General features: G+C 36.6%; 1 protein-coding gene across 5 annotated transcripts in view; it reads left to right on the top strand.

The window, feature by feature from the left end:
* The window catches only part of CABIN1 (calcineurin binding protein 1), a 121,081-nt gene that overhangs the window by 2,845 nt on the left and 99,228 nt on the right, over positions 1-19,008 (top strand). For 3 of the 5 annotated variants that reach the window (XM_069795116.1, XM_069795119.1, XM_069795118.1), the window contains exons 3-20: positions 154-218; positions 659-751; positions 1,085-1,198; positions 1,371-1,505; positions 1,751-1,931; positions 2,867-2,996; positions 4,708-4,857; positions 5,956-6,248; positions 7,287-7,455; positions 7,909-8,045; positions 8,462-8,679; positions 10,536-10,614; positions 10,857-11,044; positions 12,307-12,456; positions 13,196-13,390; positions 14,507-14,743; positions 16,184-16,340; positions 17,169-17,284. In XM_069795116.1, the coding sequence (XP_069651217.1) occupies positions 216-218; positions 659-751; positions 1,085-1,198; positions 1,371-1,505; positions 1,751-1,931; positions 2,867-2,996; positions 4,708-4,857; positions 5,956-6,248; positions 7,287-7,455; positions 7,909-8,045; positions 8,462-8,679; positions 10,536-10,614; positions 10,857-11,044; positions 12,307-12,456; positions 13,196-13,390; positions 14,507-14,743; positions 16,184-16,340; positions 17,169-17,284 (2,745 nt within the window). In that variant the 5' untranslated portion in view covers positions 154-215. The remainder of the gene's footprint in view (positions 1-153; positions 219-658; positions 752-1,084; positions 1,199-1,370; positions 1,506-1,750; positions 1,932-2,866; positions 2,997-4,707; positions 4,858-5,955; positions 6,249-7,286; positions 7,456-7,908; positions 8,046-8,461; positions 8,680-10,535; positions 10,615-10,856; positions 11,045-12,306; positions 12,457-13,195; positions 13,391-14,506; positions 14,744-16,183; positions 16,341-17,168; positions 17,285-19,008) is intronic. The other 2 variants (XM_069795117.1, XM_069795120.1) reach the window with 1 other exon arrangement.

Consider the following 19,008-nt stretch of genomic DNA (forward strand, 5'->3'; position numbering starts at 1 on the left):
CCTATGTGGTAGGGCAATTTATCTCTTGGCATGGGGTGGTGGTGACATAGGACAGTTAATTGGTTATTGATTAAATTATTCCCAGCCTGTCTTTTACTTCTGAATGCTTTCTTTATGGACAGAATAAATACTCTAATCCTGTTTGCTTTCCAGACCTGTTTGTGTTAGGCCCTTCCTCCTAGTCCTGGAGAAAGACAGCATCAATAGCTGTGAGCATGGTAAGGGCTTATTGAGATGGTTTTAGAGATGTTTTGGTAGAAATAAAATAGAAAAATTTCTCTTTCCCTGCGACTAAGAATAAATTAGCCTAATGAGAACTTTATTTGTGGAGTGACTGTAGTTATTGATAAATTTAAGAATTTGAAAAAATTCACTGTAATGCACATGTCTGTTCTAGGGAAGCTGTTGCTTGCAAGACACTTGAAATTTTGTTTTTTCATCTGATTTTGGGGGGGGGATTGTTTTGATATTTTATTGTTTGCAATTAGTGATGACTAAATTCATTACAGTTCTTGTAACTTTATGTAGAGATCGCTCAGTATTGTCCATTTACCAAATAAAGTTAAAAAAAAAAAAAGAGAGAAAAATCCAGTTTGCAAAGGAAACTGCGACACATGTAGATGTAACATTTATTGTCCCACCTTGACTGTCATTCTAGATTCGAATCGCAGCACTGAATGCCAGCTCCACGATTGAGGATGACTACGAAGGTACCTTCAAAAGTCATAAGACACAGACAAAGGAAGCTCAAGTAAGTAAGCCTGCCGTTTTCTTAATGAAGCTTTGTCTTGACGGGAGTTTTGTCCTCTCATTGCAGGGATCGTTCAGCCATAATTCTTTGTTTTTAAGAAAGTTGTGTTACTGTCTTATCTCTTGAACCCTCCTTTAGCAAGCTAAAACTTCACTCAAATGAGTTATATTAGGTCGGTAAGGCTAATACTCTGCTGTACAGTCTGGATGTGGACTGCTATATAGCAGAAAGTATTGAAAGTGTGAAACCACTGATACTCATAATAAATATATTGTAATAAGTATATTTAATAAAGTTGCCCTACAAAATAGGTTCTAATTTTTTAAACCACAGGAAGCAGAAGCTTTTGCTTTGTACCACAAAGCTTTAGACCTTCAGAAACATGACCGATTTGAAGAGTCTGCTAAAGCTTATCATGAGCTGCTTGAGATTCGTCTTCTGCGAGAGGTCAGTGACCTTTAGAGAATGAAACTCTAGAAACTATTTTTATTTTATTTTGTATTACTTCATTTCTTATTGGCTAATTAGAAATGTCAGTGTTCAATTGGCAAGTTGTTTGCTGTTCTTCTTACTTGTCTAATTCCTAATGCCCCTGTTGCATTTATTTTATCATTTCTAGGCAGTTCTTTCTGGTGATGAGAAAGAAGGGCTGAAACATCCAGGCTTGATGTTAAAATATTCCACCTATAAAAACTTAGCACAACTGGCAGCACAACGGGATGACTTAGAGACAGCCATGGAGTTTTACTTGGAGGTACAGTACAGCTGAAATAAAACACTGGGACCTCAGTGTTTTCAAAAACTTGCCAAAATACAGATGTACGCCTTTCAGCATATATCATTTGAATGTGTACTTTCTGACATTATATGTGATATAACTGGTCCACCATTCAGTCCCCAAATCAGAACCCTGCTGAAAACTAAAGCAGTGCCAATCCCTATAGACAAGTGGCTGTGCCTGTCTGAAATGTGAATAACGTTGTTTGTTATGCTTTCTAGGCTGTAATGCTAGACTCTACTGATGTCAACCTATGGTATAAAATTGGTTGTGTGGCGATAAAACTAATCCGCCTACCTTTGGCTCGTCATGCTTTTGAAGAAGGTCTCAGGTGTAATCCTGATCACTGGCCTTGTTTAGATAACCTTATCACAATCTTATACACACTCAGTGACTACACAAGTAAGTACAGTACAGCAAAAAAAAAATCTCAAGATATGTGTAATTTTACGTATCAGTGAAAAATTGTAACAATGCAATCATATAGGAGAAAGTGTATCTTGCATAAGCAGTACATCAGGGTATGATAGAGACTTATTTCATGATAGAGATTTTTTTATTTCATGATAAAGTAGAATGGTTTGTATCAATTCTGGTTACCCTAAAAATCAGTGCCTCTTAGATCAGAGCCTCAGCAAGAAGTTTCCCTGTAGACTGTTCTCTTGCCTTTCAATGTATGTTAATTTTGTCTTTCTAGTCATTGCCAGCCACATAGTTCCATGGTTTGGGTATAAAACTACAGTCTAGTTCATAGTAGTATGATTAGCTGTAGTTACAGCAGTTGATACAACTGACCCTAAGAATTTACATATGAGTAGTAACCAGTGGATGAACTGATTCAAAGGAAGTTAGGAGAGAAGTTGCAAGGTGGCAGAAATGTTGAATCTGATCCCTTAGGTTTGTCCTACTGGAATGATCCTAATTCTCTTCACGTAATTACCCACGTGAGCAAAAACCTGGTGGAATACATTCCTTGTTACACTAATGGAATCTGTAGTTAAGACATTTGGTAACATGAAAATGGTATATGATTGTGATTCTGCTTTATGATTCTAATTTCTTTTGTGCAGGAATGGAGTCTTGAAAGTAAATAAAAGATGTACTGCAAACGTTTAAACAAAATTAGTGGTATTCTTTTTCTGGATATAATACTTGGGAAGACATAATAGGTTATTTTAACTGTATGTGTGTAATTATTTGACATGTTACAAAGCTATTGCTCTAAGTTATGTAAATGTCATATTTAGTTGGAATTTGTTGTATATGAAGCCCAGAAGTGGGAGCTTTTGAATGAACCAAAATGGCGATTGACCATTCAATTTCTATTTCTCTGTCAGCATGTTTGTACTTTATCTGCAAAGCTCTGGAAAAAGACTGTCTATATAGCAAAGGATTGGTTCTGAAGGAGAAGATCTTTGAGGAGCAGCCTTGCCTCCGGAAAGATTCCTTAAGGATGTTTCTCAAATGGTGAATGTCATCTTATAGTACATACTGCATTTGGAGTGTAAATTTGGGGTTTTGGGTAGTTCAGAAAAGCTGGTGAGATACAATGCTTTAAGCTATAATAATATCTTGCTGACTTGCCTTCTAAATAATAAATCACTGTGAAGTATTGGTGCTGCTGACAGAATGTTCTTCAGTAATTACTTTTGGAGGGAGGTAGAAAGAGGCAAAAAATCCATTGGCTGCTGCTCACTTATTTTCATACCAAGATCTCTTGTAGTCATCTTCCTTTGTTTTATTTTACTTATTTGCAGCTGATATCTGCAGCATTCATTTTAGTTTTCCTAATTAAAAACCCCAAACAAACAAACAAAAAATCCAACCCCAAAACCCACATGTTACTGCTTTTCCAAGTAGTTACATATTTGGGACTTGATACAATTTTCTCATATCAGTACGTTTCAGTAAGTCTTACTGATTTTTATTGACAAATGAGTACGGTCAGAAGACACTGTTTGTTTCATTAGTACCCAAGATGCAGAAATTCTTAGTTTATTAAGCTTTCAGACCACTGTAACTCTGAAAATATTTTGCAATATTATGCTTGAGATTTTAGTCCTTTATTATTACATTTTTTTATTGCAGGCTGTAAAACTTTTAGTAAAAGCTTGGTGTCAGGTAGCTCTGCAAAGTGGACTGTCTCTTTCTGTGTGGGTTTTGTAGTATGAGTGGGTAGGAGGAAAGGGAGAAAAGAAGGTAGAGGCCTGTAAGATTCACAGGATCTGACTTAAGTTAACAGACCATTCAGCATCAGAGCTGCTTCTTATACTGTAATGTTGCTGTGATGGTTAGCAGAAGTCAAGAAAGTTAAGTTTTTAGTTTAATTATAGTTCAGTCTCACTGAATAGTAATTGCTGCATGTGCAGATAACATCAGTACCCTATATAAGTTGTATGTAGTAAATGGAAGTGGAATGTGCATCTTGGCATGCATCCTTAAGTTATGCAATAAATCAGTCAAAAACATGTTTAACATTTTTGACTACTATACTCTTAACATCTAAAATGTGAAAGTACAGAGTATTTAGAAGATATTAGAAGAGAAAGGATAACTTAAATTTTAAGGCTCTAGGATTCTAAGTATAGCAGTAGACCTCTAACAGAAAGTCCTGTTTAGTTATTAAGCTGCCTTAGGTCTGGCTCTTAAACGAGTTACATGCTGAATTAAGCCAGGGTTCTTAGCCACTTGTTTTTTGTTTCTGGATTGTGATACCTCTGAAAAAGTGGATTATTTTTCACTTTAAAAAATTCCTTCCAAGATTCAGACTATACAAATCTGTGATGACATGAATTCCTCAAAATAGCACTTTGGAATGAAAGGGATTTCTCAGCCATACCATTTTTTTTCTGAACCAAAAACTTCTGTCCCAGAAAGAAAACAAAACCTCCTGCTTTCCTTTCATTTCTAAGTGTTTGGAAAATGGAATAGGACAATCTCCCTTTATCTTTTAATTTTTAAGGCAGAACAACGATTTCGGATGGTGAACGCTTCTATATGCATGCTATAAAGTTTGTAAAATAATGTTATTTGAGTGCTTGTTTTAACACTGCTTATTTTTGTTACCGTATAGGAAGATATCAAATGAATCTCCTCAGGCTTTAAAAAAACCAAAACAACAAAAAACCAACCAACAAACAAAAACTTTAACTTGTCTTCATTTCTTATTATTTCGTAGTGACATGTCTGTCCATAATGTAAATGTGAGTGCAGCTGAAACAGGAAGAATCATAGACGAAGCACTGGAGTTACGTAAGAAAAGACAAGCTTTGCTAGTGCGTGACAGAGAACCAGACCTCAGACTGGTCCAGCCAATTCCCTTTTTCACGTATGTCTTTATATTTTCTCTTTTTAAAAGGTTTCTCTGAAGCCACTTATGCTGACAACTGTGTTGCACTTCAAATTTCTTCAGAAGGCTTTTTTTTTTCTTGTAGAAATAAGCAAACAAACAAACCAACCCCCCAGTGTTTTCATATTTTGTGAGTTTATAGGTTGGTTTGGTGTGCTTACGATTTTAGCATAAACCCTATATCTATCAGTTTTCAACCTTTGAATTAAAACCAGTGATGAAAAAAAAAAAATCTTAACTAAGAATGATTTGGCAGCCATTCTAGGTGTATTACTGGATTTTTCATATATGACTAGTTTGCATATGAACTTCAAAGTAAGTTTAGCTTTTTAAAAGTTGTTTTTACTATTGGGATAATAGCAACTCGGAAACAAATTACAGTTCTTTATTTGCAGAAAGAAATAAGGATTCTAATAAGTTGTTATATATTATGTCTTTATTAAGGCGTAAAGGATTGGGGTTTGGTTTGGTGTTTTTATTGCACATATTCTTCTGGAATATTAATGGACTCTGCAGGTAGATCCTGTTGTAGAGAAGTTGCTTCTACTTGTGGATAAAGGTGAGATCTGTTGTTGATTGAATGCAGAACCTGAAAATGGTTCCTTTGACACTGCTGTTTTTTAGGATTCAGTATAGAGTAATTTCCTCAATAACTACTGCATAGACCTTTTCTTATTAGAGACATTTTTTGAGATTAGGCACATAATTGATTCCCATTTCCTTCCTACAGCAGCCAACTCACCAGTTTCCTCTGAAAACTTTAGCCTGCTGCCACAGTTTGTTCTTGTTTTTCTAAGTGGTGTATTCTGAAGAAAAGTATCCAAGGACCTCTGTTCCAGGCCTGAAATTGTCAATGGTCCACAGGAAATACAGAAAATTACTCTCCAGCTTTTCTAGTTGTGGGGCAGATTTTGACACTCCAAGGTGTATTCTTCTCCCACTGAAAAGCTGCTCTTATCACCTCTCAAGCTATAGGAGAAAAACAATGTTGAATGCTGTTAGGTTTGTAAATATAATTTAGAAAATAATGCGACGAGAATTGATGGAGTTGTGATGCCATTGTGTTTCCACATGCAGGTGGAAGTGTTTAGGAGAAGCTTTACTTGCCATGTATCACCACCTCACCACATGTGATCCTCCTCGACCCAGTCTGGGAAAGAGAATTGATCTCTCGGAATACCGAGACCCAGTTCAACATTTGATTCTTTCTCCTACTTCTACTCCTGTCAGTGTTATTCAGCCAACTCCTGTCAGCACTAATCCGGTGGTGACAATGCCAGATCCTGTATTACCTTACACTCCAACAACACCCAACTTTCCAAGTCACAGTCAGAATTCATTGGAACCAGGAGCTACTGTAGGTGAGCAAGGTACTTCAGTCTAAGATTCAAGATATCTTTCCTACTTATCTGGGTATTAAAAACACTGCAGAACTCATTGGGGAATGCTGTCTTTAAACTGCATGTTGGTGGATTCAGAACCTTTTTGGCATATGTATAACATCTCTTAGAAAAAGTGAAGTTGAGCTCTATAAAATTAAGTTCTGTTAACCCTTTACATTAGAAAAGGAAGGCCACCTAAACTGCCTGAAAATCATTGATTCCTGACTAAGACATAAGACCAGTGTTCAGGACAATGGACTTACTTTCCTATCTAATGGAATTGAGAGAGTTTGATTTGTTGTTCTTGTTGCTCCAGTGCAGGAGTATCTAACCTTTTCTGGTTTTGTGCTATTGACTCATGCTTCAGTTTTTCAGTCTTTAAGATTAGAAGAATCATGACTCTATTCCAACAGTGATGCATATCAAGCTTTTAATGTTGTGAAGAGTCTTGAGCTCCTTAGAATGAATGAGCTGTTATAGAAAAAGATGACTGGATTATTCTCTGCTCATGTGTTACTTTAAGAACCTGAGAGAAGTAAGCTGTCAGCTCTATTTATCTGAAATCTGTAGCAAGAGGTTTGAATATTTTATACTGTCGCTGTATAAGTATTTACATATCTAAAACTATCAAGGAGTTTCCAGTATTTTGTTGATATTCATGGAAATTTACAGGTGTTAGTGAAGCTAAAGGTAGACTGCTCTGATTCCCATTTCAGAAACTTCTTGAAGGCTAAACTAATGAATTCTAATGAATAATGAAATGCAGAATTTTCAGTAAGTCTGCTTCTTGCCTCAGACCAGCATTTTTCTGCAAAATGAGATAGCCGGTTTATATTAAAGAGAATTTTTTAATTATTTTAAAATTTTTTTGCACTGTCTTAGAAGGAAACCAATGAATCTCAAGTGTTGCTGTAGAATAAAGTGTCAGCCACAAATAAATTTTTTTTAATAAAAAAATAATCCATTTATTGTTTGGCAATTTAACCTGTCAGTATTTTTTTTTTTTTTTTAAAATTCTACTTCTAGGTGACATATCTGCAGGTGATAAATCTAAGAAAGGTGTGAAGCGAAGGAGAATTACAGAAGATAGTGGTGAAACAGCAAAAAGGAGATCTGCTAGAGTCCGGAACACCAAGTGTAAAAAAGAGGAGAAGGTTGACTTTCAAGAGCTGTTGGTGAAATTCCTTCCTTCCAGGTACTGTACAGCAGTAACTTTCATTATGAGAATTTCAAGAGCTAAGTAGAGGAAGCTGTTTGGGCTTTTGTTTGATTGATATGCCCCAACCTTAAAACCAGTAAACCCATGTTATTCTTTGAAGCACATGTGATATGTTGTCTTCTCATAAATTTAATAAAATTGGGTTTAGTGAAAATTACTAAAAACTAATTGAAAAATAAGAAAGCTTTTATTAACATGAAACTGAATTAGAGGACAATGCAGATGTCAAAATGCATAAGGTAAACGAAGAAGGTAATCTTGGCTTGGACAAAATATAGGGACTGGATGTAAATCTCTGAATTTGCTTCAGTTAATGTACTTTCACTGTTAAAATATGCACAACATGCCATGTTTAGGTTTCACTTACTAGTGAAAGAAAGAATGAGGATTTTGTTGATATTGTGGGTTTTGCCTCCCCCTTTCGCACAGATTAAGGAAATTAGATCCAGAGGAGGAGGAGGATCCTTTCAATAACTATGAGGTACAGTCAGAGATCAAAGAGGAGAATTTCCAGCATGTTGGACCACATAGAATGTCATTTGATTCTACAACTTTTATGGAATCTGGTAGGGATTTCATTATAAGCCTCACTCTTTCTCTGTTGTTTCTTCCGTATTGCATGCTTTATTTTCTGTGTTTTCCTATCATATCTAGAAAATACAGAAGTATATGCTATTTTAAAAAGTATAATTTTATGGCATAGAAATATCTTGGTAACAGGTTTGTGGTTTTTGTTTTTTTTTTTTTTTTTTTTTTTTAAAAAGTCTTGGGGACTGCTTAATTACTGTGTGCAAGAGCTCAATTGTGTGGAGCTTCCCATTTAAACAGACTGGAATACATTAACTTAATTCTGCATGTACGCAGCACAGGAGAACTGTGGCAAGATTAGTGCATAAAACACTGTTGAGACTTAATTGTTTCAAGTTATGGTCTGCCTTGACCTTAAACACGTATGGCTTTGTGTCTATCTGCTTTTTTCTAGAAAAGCAGGACGTTCATGAATTCCTGCTGGATAACCTGAACAATGGTGGGATCTTGGAGCTGATGATGAGATATCTAAAAGTCATCAGCCAAAAGTTCCTAGTGAAGTGGCCTCCTGGCTTGTGTGAGGTGGTTCTTAGTATCTATAATAGCTGGAGAAAGCATAGTAGTAGTCTTCCCAATCCGTTACTGAGGGACTCAAGTAATCAGCATATCAAGGTAATGAAACACTTTTCCTTATACTTCTGTTTGCTGCTGTGTTGCTCTCTGTGCACCAAGAGTACCTAATTGAAATCTAACAATAAGACCCAGATTTCACTTAGCTCTCTCTGGGGAGCTGCTTGTCCTAGCTGTTGCATCTTTCAGAAACTGGTATACTGCAGCTTGCCTAACTGTTTGTTCCTGAGCTCCTGAACATATCTGGGTGATGCTACATGCAAGTATACCCTATACATAATATCTGTGTGTGAATATATGTACACATGCATATAGATGTAATATAAATACTATAGACATAAATATATTTTACTCCTTTACTCTGTTGTTGCTCTTTCTTTTTCTTCCCTCCCTTGGCTCCTGATATGACACAAAGTTTTGTTTTGTCATCAGGTGAGTAGAGAGGCTGCTTTGTTCACACTGGCTGATTGAGTGTCAGCATTTCTGCTCTAAATAGAGTAAATACAGTTTAAATAACCTGCAATTTACAGTAAAAAAACCCCAAACAAACCAAAACCAATTCCACCCCCCCAGCATCACCGTTTTATTACCTTTATAAATCTGTAGATTTCACAAATACAAATGGAAAAAATGGTAAGTTTGTTAAATTAGTGTTAAACTGGCTTAGTGACACAAGATGATACTTCTTGAATTAAAAACTAGTACTGATACGTCTTGTCCACTGAGCCTACCTATGTTAGCAATGCTTTTCAATGTTAGCAATGTGTATTCATTTGGAAAGTTATTTGCCTTTGGTATGACTGCAGTTTGAAATATTTTTTTTCAGCTCAACTGTGTTTCTACTTTTTTGCAAATGAAAAAAGAATTCTGAAAACTATGTTCCATTGACTTAGTTTACAAAACAAAGTATTGCTATGTAGCAGCTGTTAAATTTTTTATATATCCTGTGGCTTTTGTATTTCTGTATATTTTTCAAACCACATACCCTTTTTTAAACAAATGTAAATATATTTATAAATGTATTCCCTTGGTTCTCATTATGACTGCGTAACTGCTTGCTTGTATGTAAAATTTAAAAAGTCAAGAATTTGTAGCTATACAATAGCTATGCGATACAAACAGCACTGTCCTCATGCTTGTTTATTCTTTTTCATCCTTGAATTTATTTTAAACTTGATCTGCAAGCTATCCTGAGTGTAATCAATACAGGTTTTTAAGGTTGTAAAAGGCTATTCTGGTAATGTGTATGGACTTTTGAACCTTTTCACAAGCACCTGTTTTATACAGCTGGACCCGTAGCCCTTATTCGTATCAATTTAATCAGAAAGTAGTATATTCTTCACTGCACAAAACTACCTGGCAGAGATCCATGGTGATGTGATTTTTAATATATTCCTGAACTTTATCCAGCAAGCATTAATAAGCTGGTAAGACTAGAGTACATACTTGGTCTCACGGAGTTAAATACTGAAAAAATTATAGGATATAGACTTTTTATTTCTCAAGTATCAGTACTTCTGCTATATTCTGGAAGCATGCTTTTAGCATGATTTAGCAATTTAATATAGTTTTCTTTCAGCTGGATACAAAATTAAGGATGTCACTTCTTTCTAACATCAGGCAATGCTGTTCTGACTACCTTCTTTTATGAGCTGAGATTTTTTTTTTATGCTTCTTCTAAGTATTGTTTTATTTTTTACGTGTTGATTTGTAAATGCTATTATACACCTTAAGACAGAGGAAGAATTAGTTATACCTTGGGAACAGAAATCCCAAGAGGACAAGTTGAAGGTTTTCTTTGAAGTAAATTGCAAATTTAGTGGTAGGTTTTTGTATTCTTCTTTTAATGTGTTTCTTCCTGTATACTCTTTTTTGCTATCTCCATACTTTTTCTGAAGGATATGATGTTGATGAGCCTTTCTTGCATGGAACTGCAATTGGATCAGTGGCTACTGACAAAAGGGAAGAGTTCTACAGGTGAGAACTGGGTGTTACTTTCTTCAGACTCTAAACACTCAAAGTATATGAAGAAATGTTTCCAGGAATTCATTGGATTTTGAAGCTATTTTTTCTTAAGGAATATCTTTCAGATCTGTATTTTATTGGCCTATCAGTTGTTTGCCTTAAAGTAGATCAGTACTTTTGAAATACTATTATGTGGGGCTCTTTTCATGGGGTGCCAGCAACTTTATGATAAAATGTAATTAATTGATTTGCAGTTTCTCCACGAAATTGCCCTGCTGCCTCTGTGAATGGAAAGTTTGGTCCTGACTTCCCAGGAACTCATTTCTTGGGAGACCTGTTGCAGCTGTCATTTGCATCCTCACAGCGAGATTTATTTGATGAAGGCTGGATGGAGTTTGTCACTCGGGTGTATTGGCTGAAAGCTCGCTTTCTAGCACTGCAGGTTTGTTTTGATTTAATAAATAAAAATTTTCCCAAATTAAAATCAATGTTGTTCAGAGATGCTACAGCTGATTTGGGAATCTCAGCTCATTTAAGCATGTGGATAAAATCAACTCAAAACATAGTGATTTCATTTTACTTTTTAATATAATTAACTATCCCTAAGGATAGAGGTGGAAATTAAGTAGGAAGTCTCACATGCTAAGCTGATATTCAGATATATTTAATATGTAAGTCTTGGTTTATATTAGCTCATGTTCAGCTTAAAAAAGCATATTTGAACTGAAGTTGTTTGGAGTAGTATTGTGTAACTGCAGAACATGGATTTTTTGGGCCTCACACTAGTGGATACTACCAAAGTCCCAGACAGTCCAAAATGCAGCTTTCAACTGAAGCAGACTGTATGTTTAAGTACTCTCCCCTCTGCTTTTTCAAGGTAGCATGATTCTTCTTTTGGAGACGTTTAATTCAATATGCAGATTTTGAAGCAGAGGGTTTTAAACCTATCTCTAAGGGAATAATCTGAAAGAAATGTTATTTGATCCCAGACCTTTTTTTCTCTCCAAGTGTTGCTTCCTCAGGACATCAGGGTTTGTTTATGCATCAATCATGTTTAAGTCAATTGTTGACTAATAATGTGAGTCAGTTTTGTAAGTGTGAACTAACCAGTTCCTTCCATTTTTATTTTTTTCTTCTAAGGATTCCTTTCTGATAAACTTACTTGAGGAAAAATGAGAGTTCCTATATGGCTACTGCCATTTTTTCTTTAGATACACAGAGTAACATTCTGCCTGTGCAGCTTGCATTCCTCTCCTGACCACTCAGCTTCAGTATCTACTCCAGTTGGACAGAGCGAGTAGAATGCATTCACTTTGCAGAATATAAGAATGTTTCTTGACTCAGTGTTTTTATTTGCACAAATGGAAGAGTTATTTCTACTGTTTTACTCTTCCATGTTTTTAAAGTAAAGGCATTTTGGCAATCCAAATTAATCTTTCAGATTTATGCAAGCTGAATTCTATTTCTCTGATTTGTTTTACCTGTTATTAAAGTCACTGGTAAGATGTATTGGGTTTTTTGGGGTTGTTTTTTTTTTTAAATTGAGATTATGAACTGGAATTGGTTTTTATTTGGGAGGATGTGCATTAATCACACTAGCAGTGCTTGCACTGAATTTGAACATTTTCTACACGCTTTAAAAAGCCGTGTTGCAGACAGAACTGTAGGGTTTTTTGTTTGTTTTCCCCTGTACTGTTTCTGTAGGGAGACATGGAACAGGCACTTGAAAACTATGATATCTGCACTGAAATGCTACAGAGCTCCACTACAATGCAAGCTAAAGCTGGCAATGAATGCAGCATTGTAATACGGTTACCTAATCTACATGTTGATTCTGTTGTTTCTTTAGAAGAGGTAAGAATTAATTTGTAGGTGTGTTCTTCCCACTCCACCCCCCCCAGTTTTCATGGTCATCTATGAATTAGCTCTTTTGTGATGGAAGTTTACCATACCTGTCCTAGAATTTTTCTAAGACCAAAAGGACAGGTTCATAGTTTAATGATGATGTCAAGGCCATCATCTCCTTTTCAAAAAGACACCTTTTGGATCTGTTGGTCCTGTACAACTTAAGATTGCTTTTATGCAAAATAAAAATATTAGCAGCTACATGTAGAATGGTAGATTATTAGATTAGTGTTTCATTTTCTGTTTCAGCTTTGCTTAAATGAGCTCTTTACTTCAGCAGTCTGTTTTCCACATAACAATTTCCATACACTTTTAAACAAAGGGATGTCCGTCTTCTATTCTTTCTGTTGCTGTTTTGGGGGATGAACTCCAACACAGGAGGTGTCATCTTCACTTTGAAGTCCATCTGATGGATGTATTCTTGCAGTACAGAAATGTGTGATTTTGGGATTTGAGGCAAAAAAGTTTAAAATCATTATAGTACTGAAGTCATATACTATATAATAATTAAAAATCTGTGGAATGGATGGAGTGTTACGTAGTAGGTGTCTTCTTCCTGGTTTATATTCCTGGATGTAGCTGTAGAGTTCACATAGCTTTACAGCTAAACTGCTAGGAGAAATGGCAGTAGTCAAATGTATATGAAGACAAAATGAAAGTTGGATTGTACCACCTGTGATGTTTGCAGATTGAAAAGAACCTAAAATCTCTGGAGAGATGTCAGTCTTTGGAAGAGATTCAGCGACTGTATGAGGCAGGGGATTATAATGCAGTGGTGCATCTGCTTCGTCCAACATTATGCTTTAATGGTTATGGCAGGGCAAAACATCTGGAATTTGTAACATCCATACCAGAGAGACCAGCACAGCTGCTTCTCCTACAGGTTTGTTTTGTTTCTTAAAAAATCTTTTTTAGTAGCGGATTAGGACTTACTTCTGAAAACAGGATGAAAGGAATTCTAGAGTGAGTGTTAATGGTTAATGAGTCTTATTTACAAAGCAAAACATGGAACCTAATCTCTAAATGGTCTGAACAGCATAGTTTTATTGACATCATTAGCAATATGCCAGCTTTTGCTAACTGAGAACGTGGCTAAAGATAAAAGATGTCTGAGGCCTACATGAAGTGGCCAGAAAAATTGTGAATTCAAATAAACTTGAATCATTTGCAGAGTTATCTTATGGGTGAATTCATGCTATCTGCATCTGCTGTGAATACTTCCTGCTTTTGCTGATGTTGACTATATGGCAATTTACAACCATTCTGCAACTTAAAAGTTACCTAGCATGTGAATAATTTTTATGATGTAGTGTATCTGTCTTGCGTGAATGAAAAACCATTGGTAGGTACATCCAGTATAATTGCTGTAGATTTAGTCCATTTGACACTATGAAAATAAGTGTACAAATGAGCTCACCTATAGGAACAATTTGAGCCTATTAGGTTCTCTGGGGGAAAAAAAAGGTTGCACAAAAAAAGACTAATGCTCTTTTAACTGGATTGAACCAAATCCTACAGCCTCCATGCCATCTCATGACCGAAACTTGGCAAAGTAGAAAGAAGCAGGAGGATGTTGCTATAATGCTAGCCTTATAGTTGCTATTTTGTTATTTATGAAGTAATAAAATGGTAGCACAAGATCATAAAGATCCAAACCCTGTTTCTGTAGGGCCTCTATTCAACTGCATATCATTAGAATTCTAGACCTACAGCCATCCCTTTCCTGAATAATTTTTTTTTCTTGCATCTCTTACTAAAGCAGAAAGATTCAGTGATGATTTTTTTGAAATTTAGATCCTACTTGTATATTTGTCATCCATGGTCCATGGACCTCCTATTGTCCTTTTTTAATGTCATATTTAAAGGTGTTCTGTTATCGTTTCATTGAAGTAACCTCATTAACCGTATATATTGTGTTGCTTTGCTCTGCTGTGCGTTCATGGTTTAAAATAAACCCTTCATCCTTATAATAGATTTTTTTCATATTTACATTCCCTAGGACTCCCTGCTCAAACTGAAAGATTACAAGCAATGCTTTGAACGCTCAGAAGTTGCCTTGAATGAAGCAATTCAGCAGATGATTAATATGACAGCAGCCTCTGCTAAAGAAGAGTGGGTTGCTACAGTAACACAACTGCTCACAGGAATAGATACTTCATTATCATCAGTCAACAGCATCCTGAAAGACTCTTCTGTAACACCAAGCCTCATTCGATTAACAAACAACCTGATTCAGGTAACCTGTTCAGTTGTGCTAGGAAAGAGGTATTGTGTGCTACAGACCTTCAGACATGATACAGCTGCTGTCTGAATTGCCACCCACTCGCAGTGACGTTTTGGGTTACATTTTTGTTGGGGGAAGGTCGGGGGAAGATTTTCATTTCAATGTGTTAGAGATGCATTCAGCACACCTGTGCTAGAATCAGTAGCAGCAGGTGCCTTCAAATGCCAAGCTGCCTAAAATAATCCAAGAATGGTAGTAAGGCAACCCAAGGAACAACACTATTTCCTTACGCTATTTGAAATAGTGATAATGGGAAGACTGATTGAGCTGGCTGGGTTCAGTTTGTAAGTTATGGCACTGATCTTGGCTGTATGCGCTTTGGGCTAGAAAACAAGATCTCATAAGCCTTATGAACATGGTAGAGTTGCTTGCAAGTGCTGGCCAAGCTAAGATTTTTTTCCAGTAAAAACAGAGAGGGTGATGAGAAGAGGGCAAGGAAAAAAGTGATGTGTGGACTGTTTCTAGCATTATGAATACAGCTAATTTTAGCCTTTTAAAGAAGGTACCTTCAAAGCTTAAAATTACTGAATGAATATTTTTCAGTCCAGGTAACAAATGGCAGACTCTCAGTTCTGTTAAGAAGCTAGTCTAGTCAATGTCAAAATTCAATGTGCTTGCAACTCTTAAATCTCCACTTATTTGAGTAAAAGCCAAGGACCTTCACTACTCACAAAATCACACTCTCATTGCGTAAAGTTGTGTGTGTCACTATGTTACAAATGTAATGGAATTCTGGAGAACAGAATATTCATTGTAATATCCTAAATGGTTTCTGTAGTAATAATAAATATGATTCTTTAGCTACATAAAATACCAATAGAAAAACTATTGTATGTGTGAAAGAATGTAAGAAAAGTGTAGGACTTCAGAAATTTCTGGCAGTGTGGCAATAAAATGGGCAGTTGTCTGTGAGAAATGCTAGGTCAACGGTTCTGTGACACAGTATTGTGTTGCTCTGAATGTATTCAGTTGGTCTTTAACAGTTGTTGTAAGACCTGGTAAAGAATTCAGGAATTCTTTTAACTAAGTTCCTCTTCCTTGCTGGGTTGTAGATAAATTGTACAGTAATGAGGCCTACTAATACTAAGAATTTATGCTGTGCATTTGCTTACTTTGAATTGTTTGTATATGGTATTAACAGAGAAATAACTAGTTGGTAAATGATGATGCAAGAGGAATGTCAGGGTAGGGGAAATGATCTTCTACCCTTCCCCATACCAGTTGATCTTATTTGTAGGACTTTACCATCACTCATTGTGAGAAGCTGAGACTCAGCTTTAGATTGTTTCCTTAGGATAAACTGCATTACCAACTTTGGGTTGTTTGGAAAGGATTCACACCTGATGTTTATTTTGTATCACTTTGTGTGTATAATGTCTGTTTCTTTATTAGATCATAGACTGCAGCATGTCAGTCCAAGAAGAACCAAAAGAACCATACGTCTCCTCAGTGCTTCCATGGATTATCCTGCACAGGATCATCCAGCATGAGGAAGATGCTTTTCGATCCCTTTGCTCCCAGCAGCAGCAGCAGAACCAGGGAGAAGAAGGTGGGTTAATTATTCACTTTTACATATTGGAGCTGAGCTCCTTACCATCTAACTCTGGAATATAAGTAAGAAAATATTTGTTTGTCATCTTATCCTGCTGGCTCAAGGGAGTAGAGGGGTATGCAAAAATCACTTTCTTATCACAGAGGAAACTTCTTTTTGCCAGATGAAGCATTGGCTGTGTCCTGGTTTCAGCTGGGATAGAGTTAATTGTCTTCCTAGTAGCTGGTACAGTGCTATGTTTTTGAGTTAGGTATGAGAAGAATGTTGATAACACTGACGTTTTCAGTCGTTGCTAAGTAATGTTTAGTCTAAATTCAAGGATTTTTTCAGCTTCTGATGCCCAACCAGCGAGAAAGCTGGAGGTGCACAAGAAGTTGGAATGTGACACAGCCAGGGCAGCTGACCCAAAGTGGCCAAAGGGGTATTCCATACCATGTGATGTCGAATCTAGTATATAAACTAGGGGGAGTGGGGTGGATGGATTGCCGATCGGGGACTAACTGGGTGTCAGTAGGCAGGTGGTGAGCAATTGCACTGTGCATCGTTTGTACGTTCTAATTCTTTTATTATTACTGTTGTAATTTTATTAGTGTTATCATTATCATTATTAGTTTCTTCTTTTCTGTTCTATTAAACCGTTCTTATCTCAACCCACGAGTTTTACTTCTTTTCCCGATTTTCTCCCCCATCCCACCAAGTGTCGGGGGGGGGGTGAGTGAGCGGCTGCGTGGGTCTTAGTTGCTGGCTGCGGTTAAACCACAACAGGCTAGTTGGATTTAACTCAGTTCTGTGCTACTTTAATATTTACCAACTTCTTTCTTCCAGTGAGTCCAGATACCCCTATGTTGCCTTCTTCACTCATGCTGCTGAACACTGCTCATGAGTATTTGGGAAGAAGATCCTGGTGTTGCAATTCAGATGGTGCTCTTCTCAAGTTCTATGTAAGTGTTAGCATCGTAGAATAATTTAGGTTGGAAGGGACCTCTGAAAGTCATCTGGCCAACCCCCATCTCAAAGCAGGGAACAACTTCAAAGTTATATTAGATTGTTTATTGCCTTGTCTTCATGTTAAAAAATACACTTTTAAATCCACTTTCCTTGTTCTCCCAGACAAACACATGAATGTTTCAGTCAGTTTAATCTGAATAGCAAAGGCTTGTTATTCCAGACCCATCAGTATGCTTTCTAAACAGGACTTTTTGTCAGACAAGAGATGCCTTTGGATAACCAACTCTGTACTATAAAACCATCTTAAATGGGAATTAGTAAATAATCTACCTTGCCCTGAAAGAGAAAGCACTGGAGCAGTGTTAAGTGATTATTCTGAGTACTTAGGATAAATGTGGACCTGTATCAGCCACTGATCATGATAAAACTTCAGTTGAATGACTTGAATTTTGTGGTGCTTAGCTTCAGAAGATGCATCTTCTACTGTTTAAAAATGAACAGAGGTAATGTTTGAAGCTAATAAAAATTTCTGGTGCTTATCAGCATTCATCCAGATGACTGGTAATACGGTAATTTGTCATTGTTGTATATTCTTTCGTGTGGTAAAGTCAGAGGTGGTTTGGGTTTTATTTTTGGTAACGAACATATAAAACCACATGCAGCTTGTGACCTGTGGAAAGGGAACACCTAAATACTGAATCCAGCTTTATCTTCTCCTTCTGTGTCTGGTAGCTCAGCCACACCCTTGCCCTGCTTGCAGCAAAGGTTTACTCTGATTTAAATTCAAAATTTTATTTTAGATATCCAAATAATGTTTTGCTCATAATAACTCTTAATTTTTAGCTGTCCTCTGAGAATTAAGAGTAACAATTCTAAATTCACAAGTGTTGAAGGTGAACAATTGCCCCAAGTCTGCTAGCTAGAGAGAAAGAGAGAGAGTTCGCACATGAGGAATGTCAGGAAAAATAACAGCCAAACCATAAAATCCCATCTTTCCTGCTTATCTCTCAAATGTCTTGCTGGAAGGTGAGCTGTCTGTGTGGCTGGAGCATGCTTCCTGCTCCAATATTCCAGCAGTGACCATGACTTTTGTCCCCCAACCGGGAGGTAAGTTAGGTAGGATGGAAGTGGCAAACTTTGGGCAAGAGGTGTGTGCCATCTCAGCAGTGCATTCTGGTGGGTGTGCACTTCAGTCTTTCAGACGGGAAAAAAAGCAAGTGGGCTTAGCAGAGTTTGCTGTAGGAGCAGATAACCCTGGTTACCCACAAGGAGTGTGATCCAGAAAGTAACCAAACCATAGCATGGAGAATGAGCCAGTTAATTTCCCAGAAATGAGTACCAGGTATCTTGAATGGAAAAATGCTGTTAAAGTGATTGCCAGTAATGTTGTATAGCTCTTCTTCCTGAGAGGGACCAGTTTTCTTGTGTACTGTGCCTTTATTTCCTCAGAGTTCCAGTATTTGATAAGGATTTTGCAGTTAAGTAGATTTAACACTCATAATTGATGGTATTAGAATTCTACTCAGTTATGCATAGGTGAGACAGACATGATGTGACAATGCAAACTTTTGTTTCCTCCCATGTGCTTCCATGTGCTTTCCTCCCATCAGCTTCAATTATATTCAGGTCTACTTTTCTTTTTTCTCCCAGTCCAATAACACAAGGATAAAAGGGATTTAAAATAATAGACTGAAGGAGGAAAGGGAAATACTTAATG

The sequence above is a fragment of the Haliaeetus albicilla genome, chromosome 10 (genome assembly GCF_947461875.1).
Source record: "Haliaeetus albicilla chromosome 10, bHalAlb1.1, whole genome shotgun sequence".
In the NCBI taxonomy this organism is placed as follows: Eukaryota; Metazoa; Chordata; class Aves; order Accipitriformes; family Accipitridae; genus Haliaeetus; species Haliaeetus albicilla.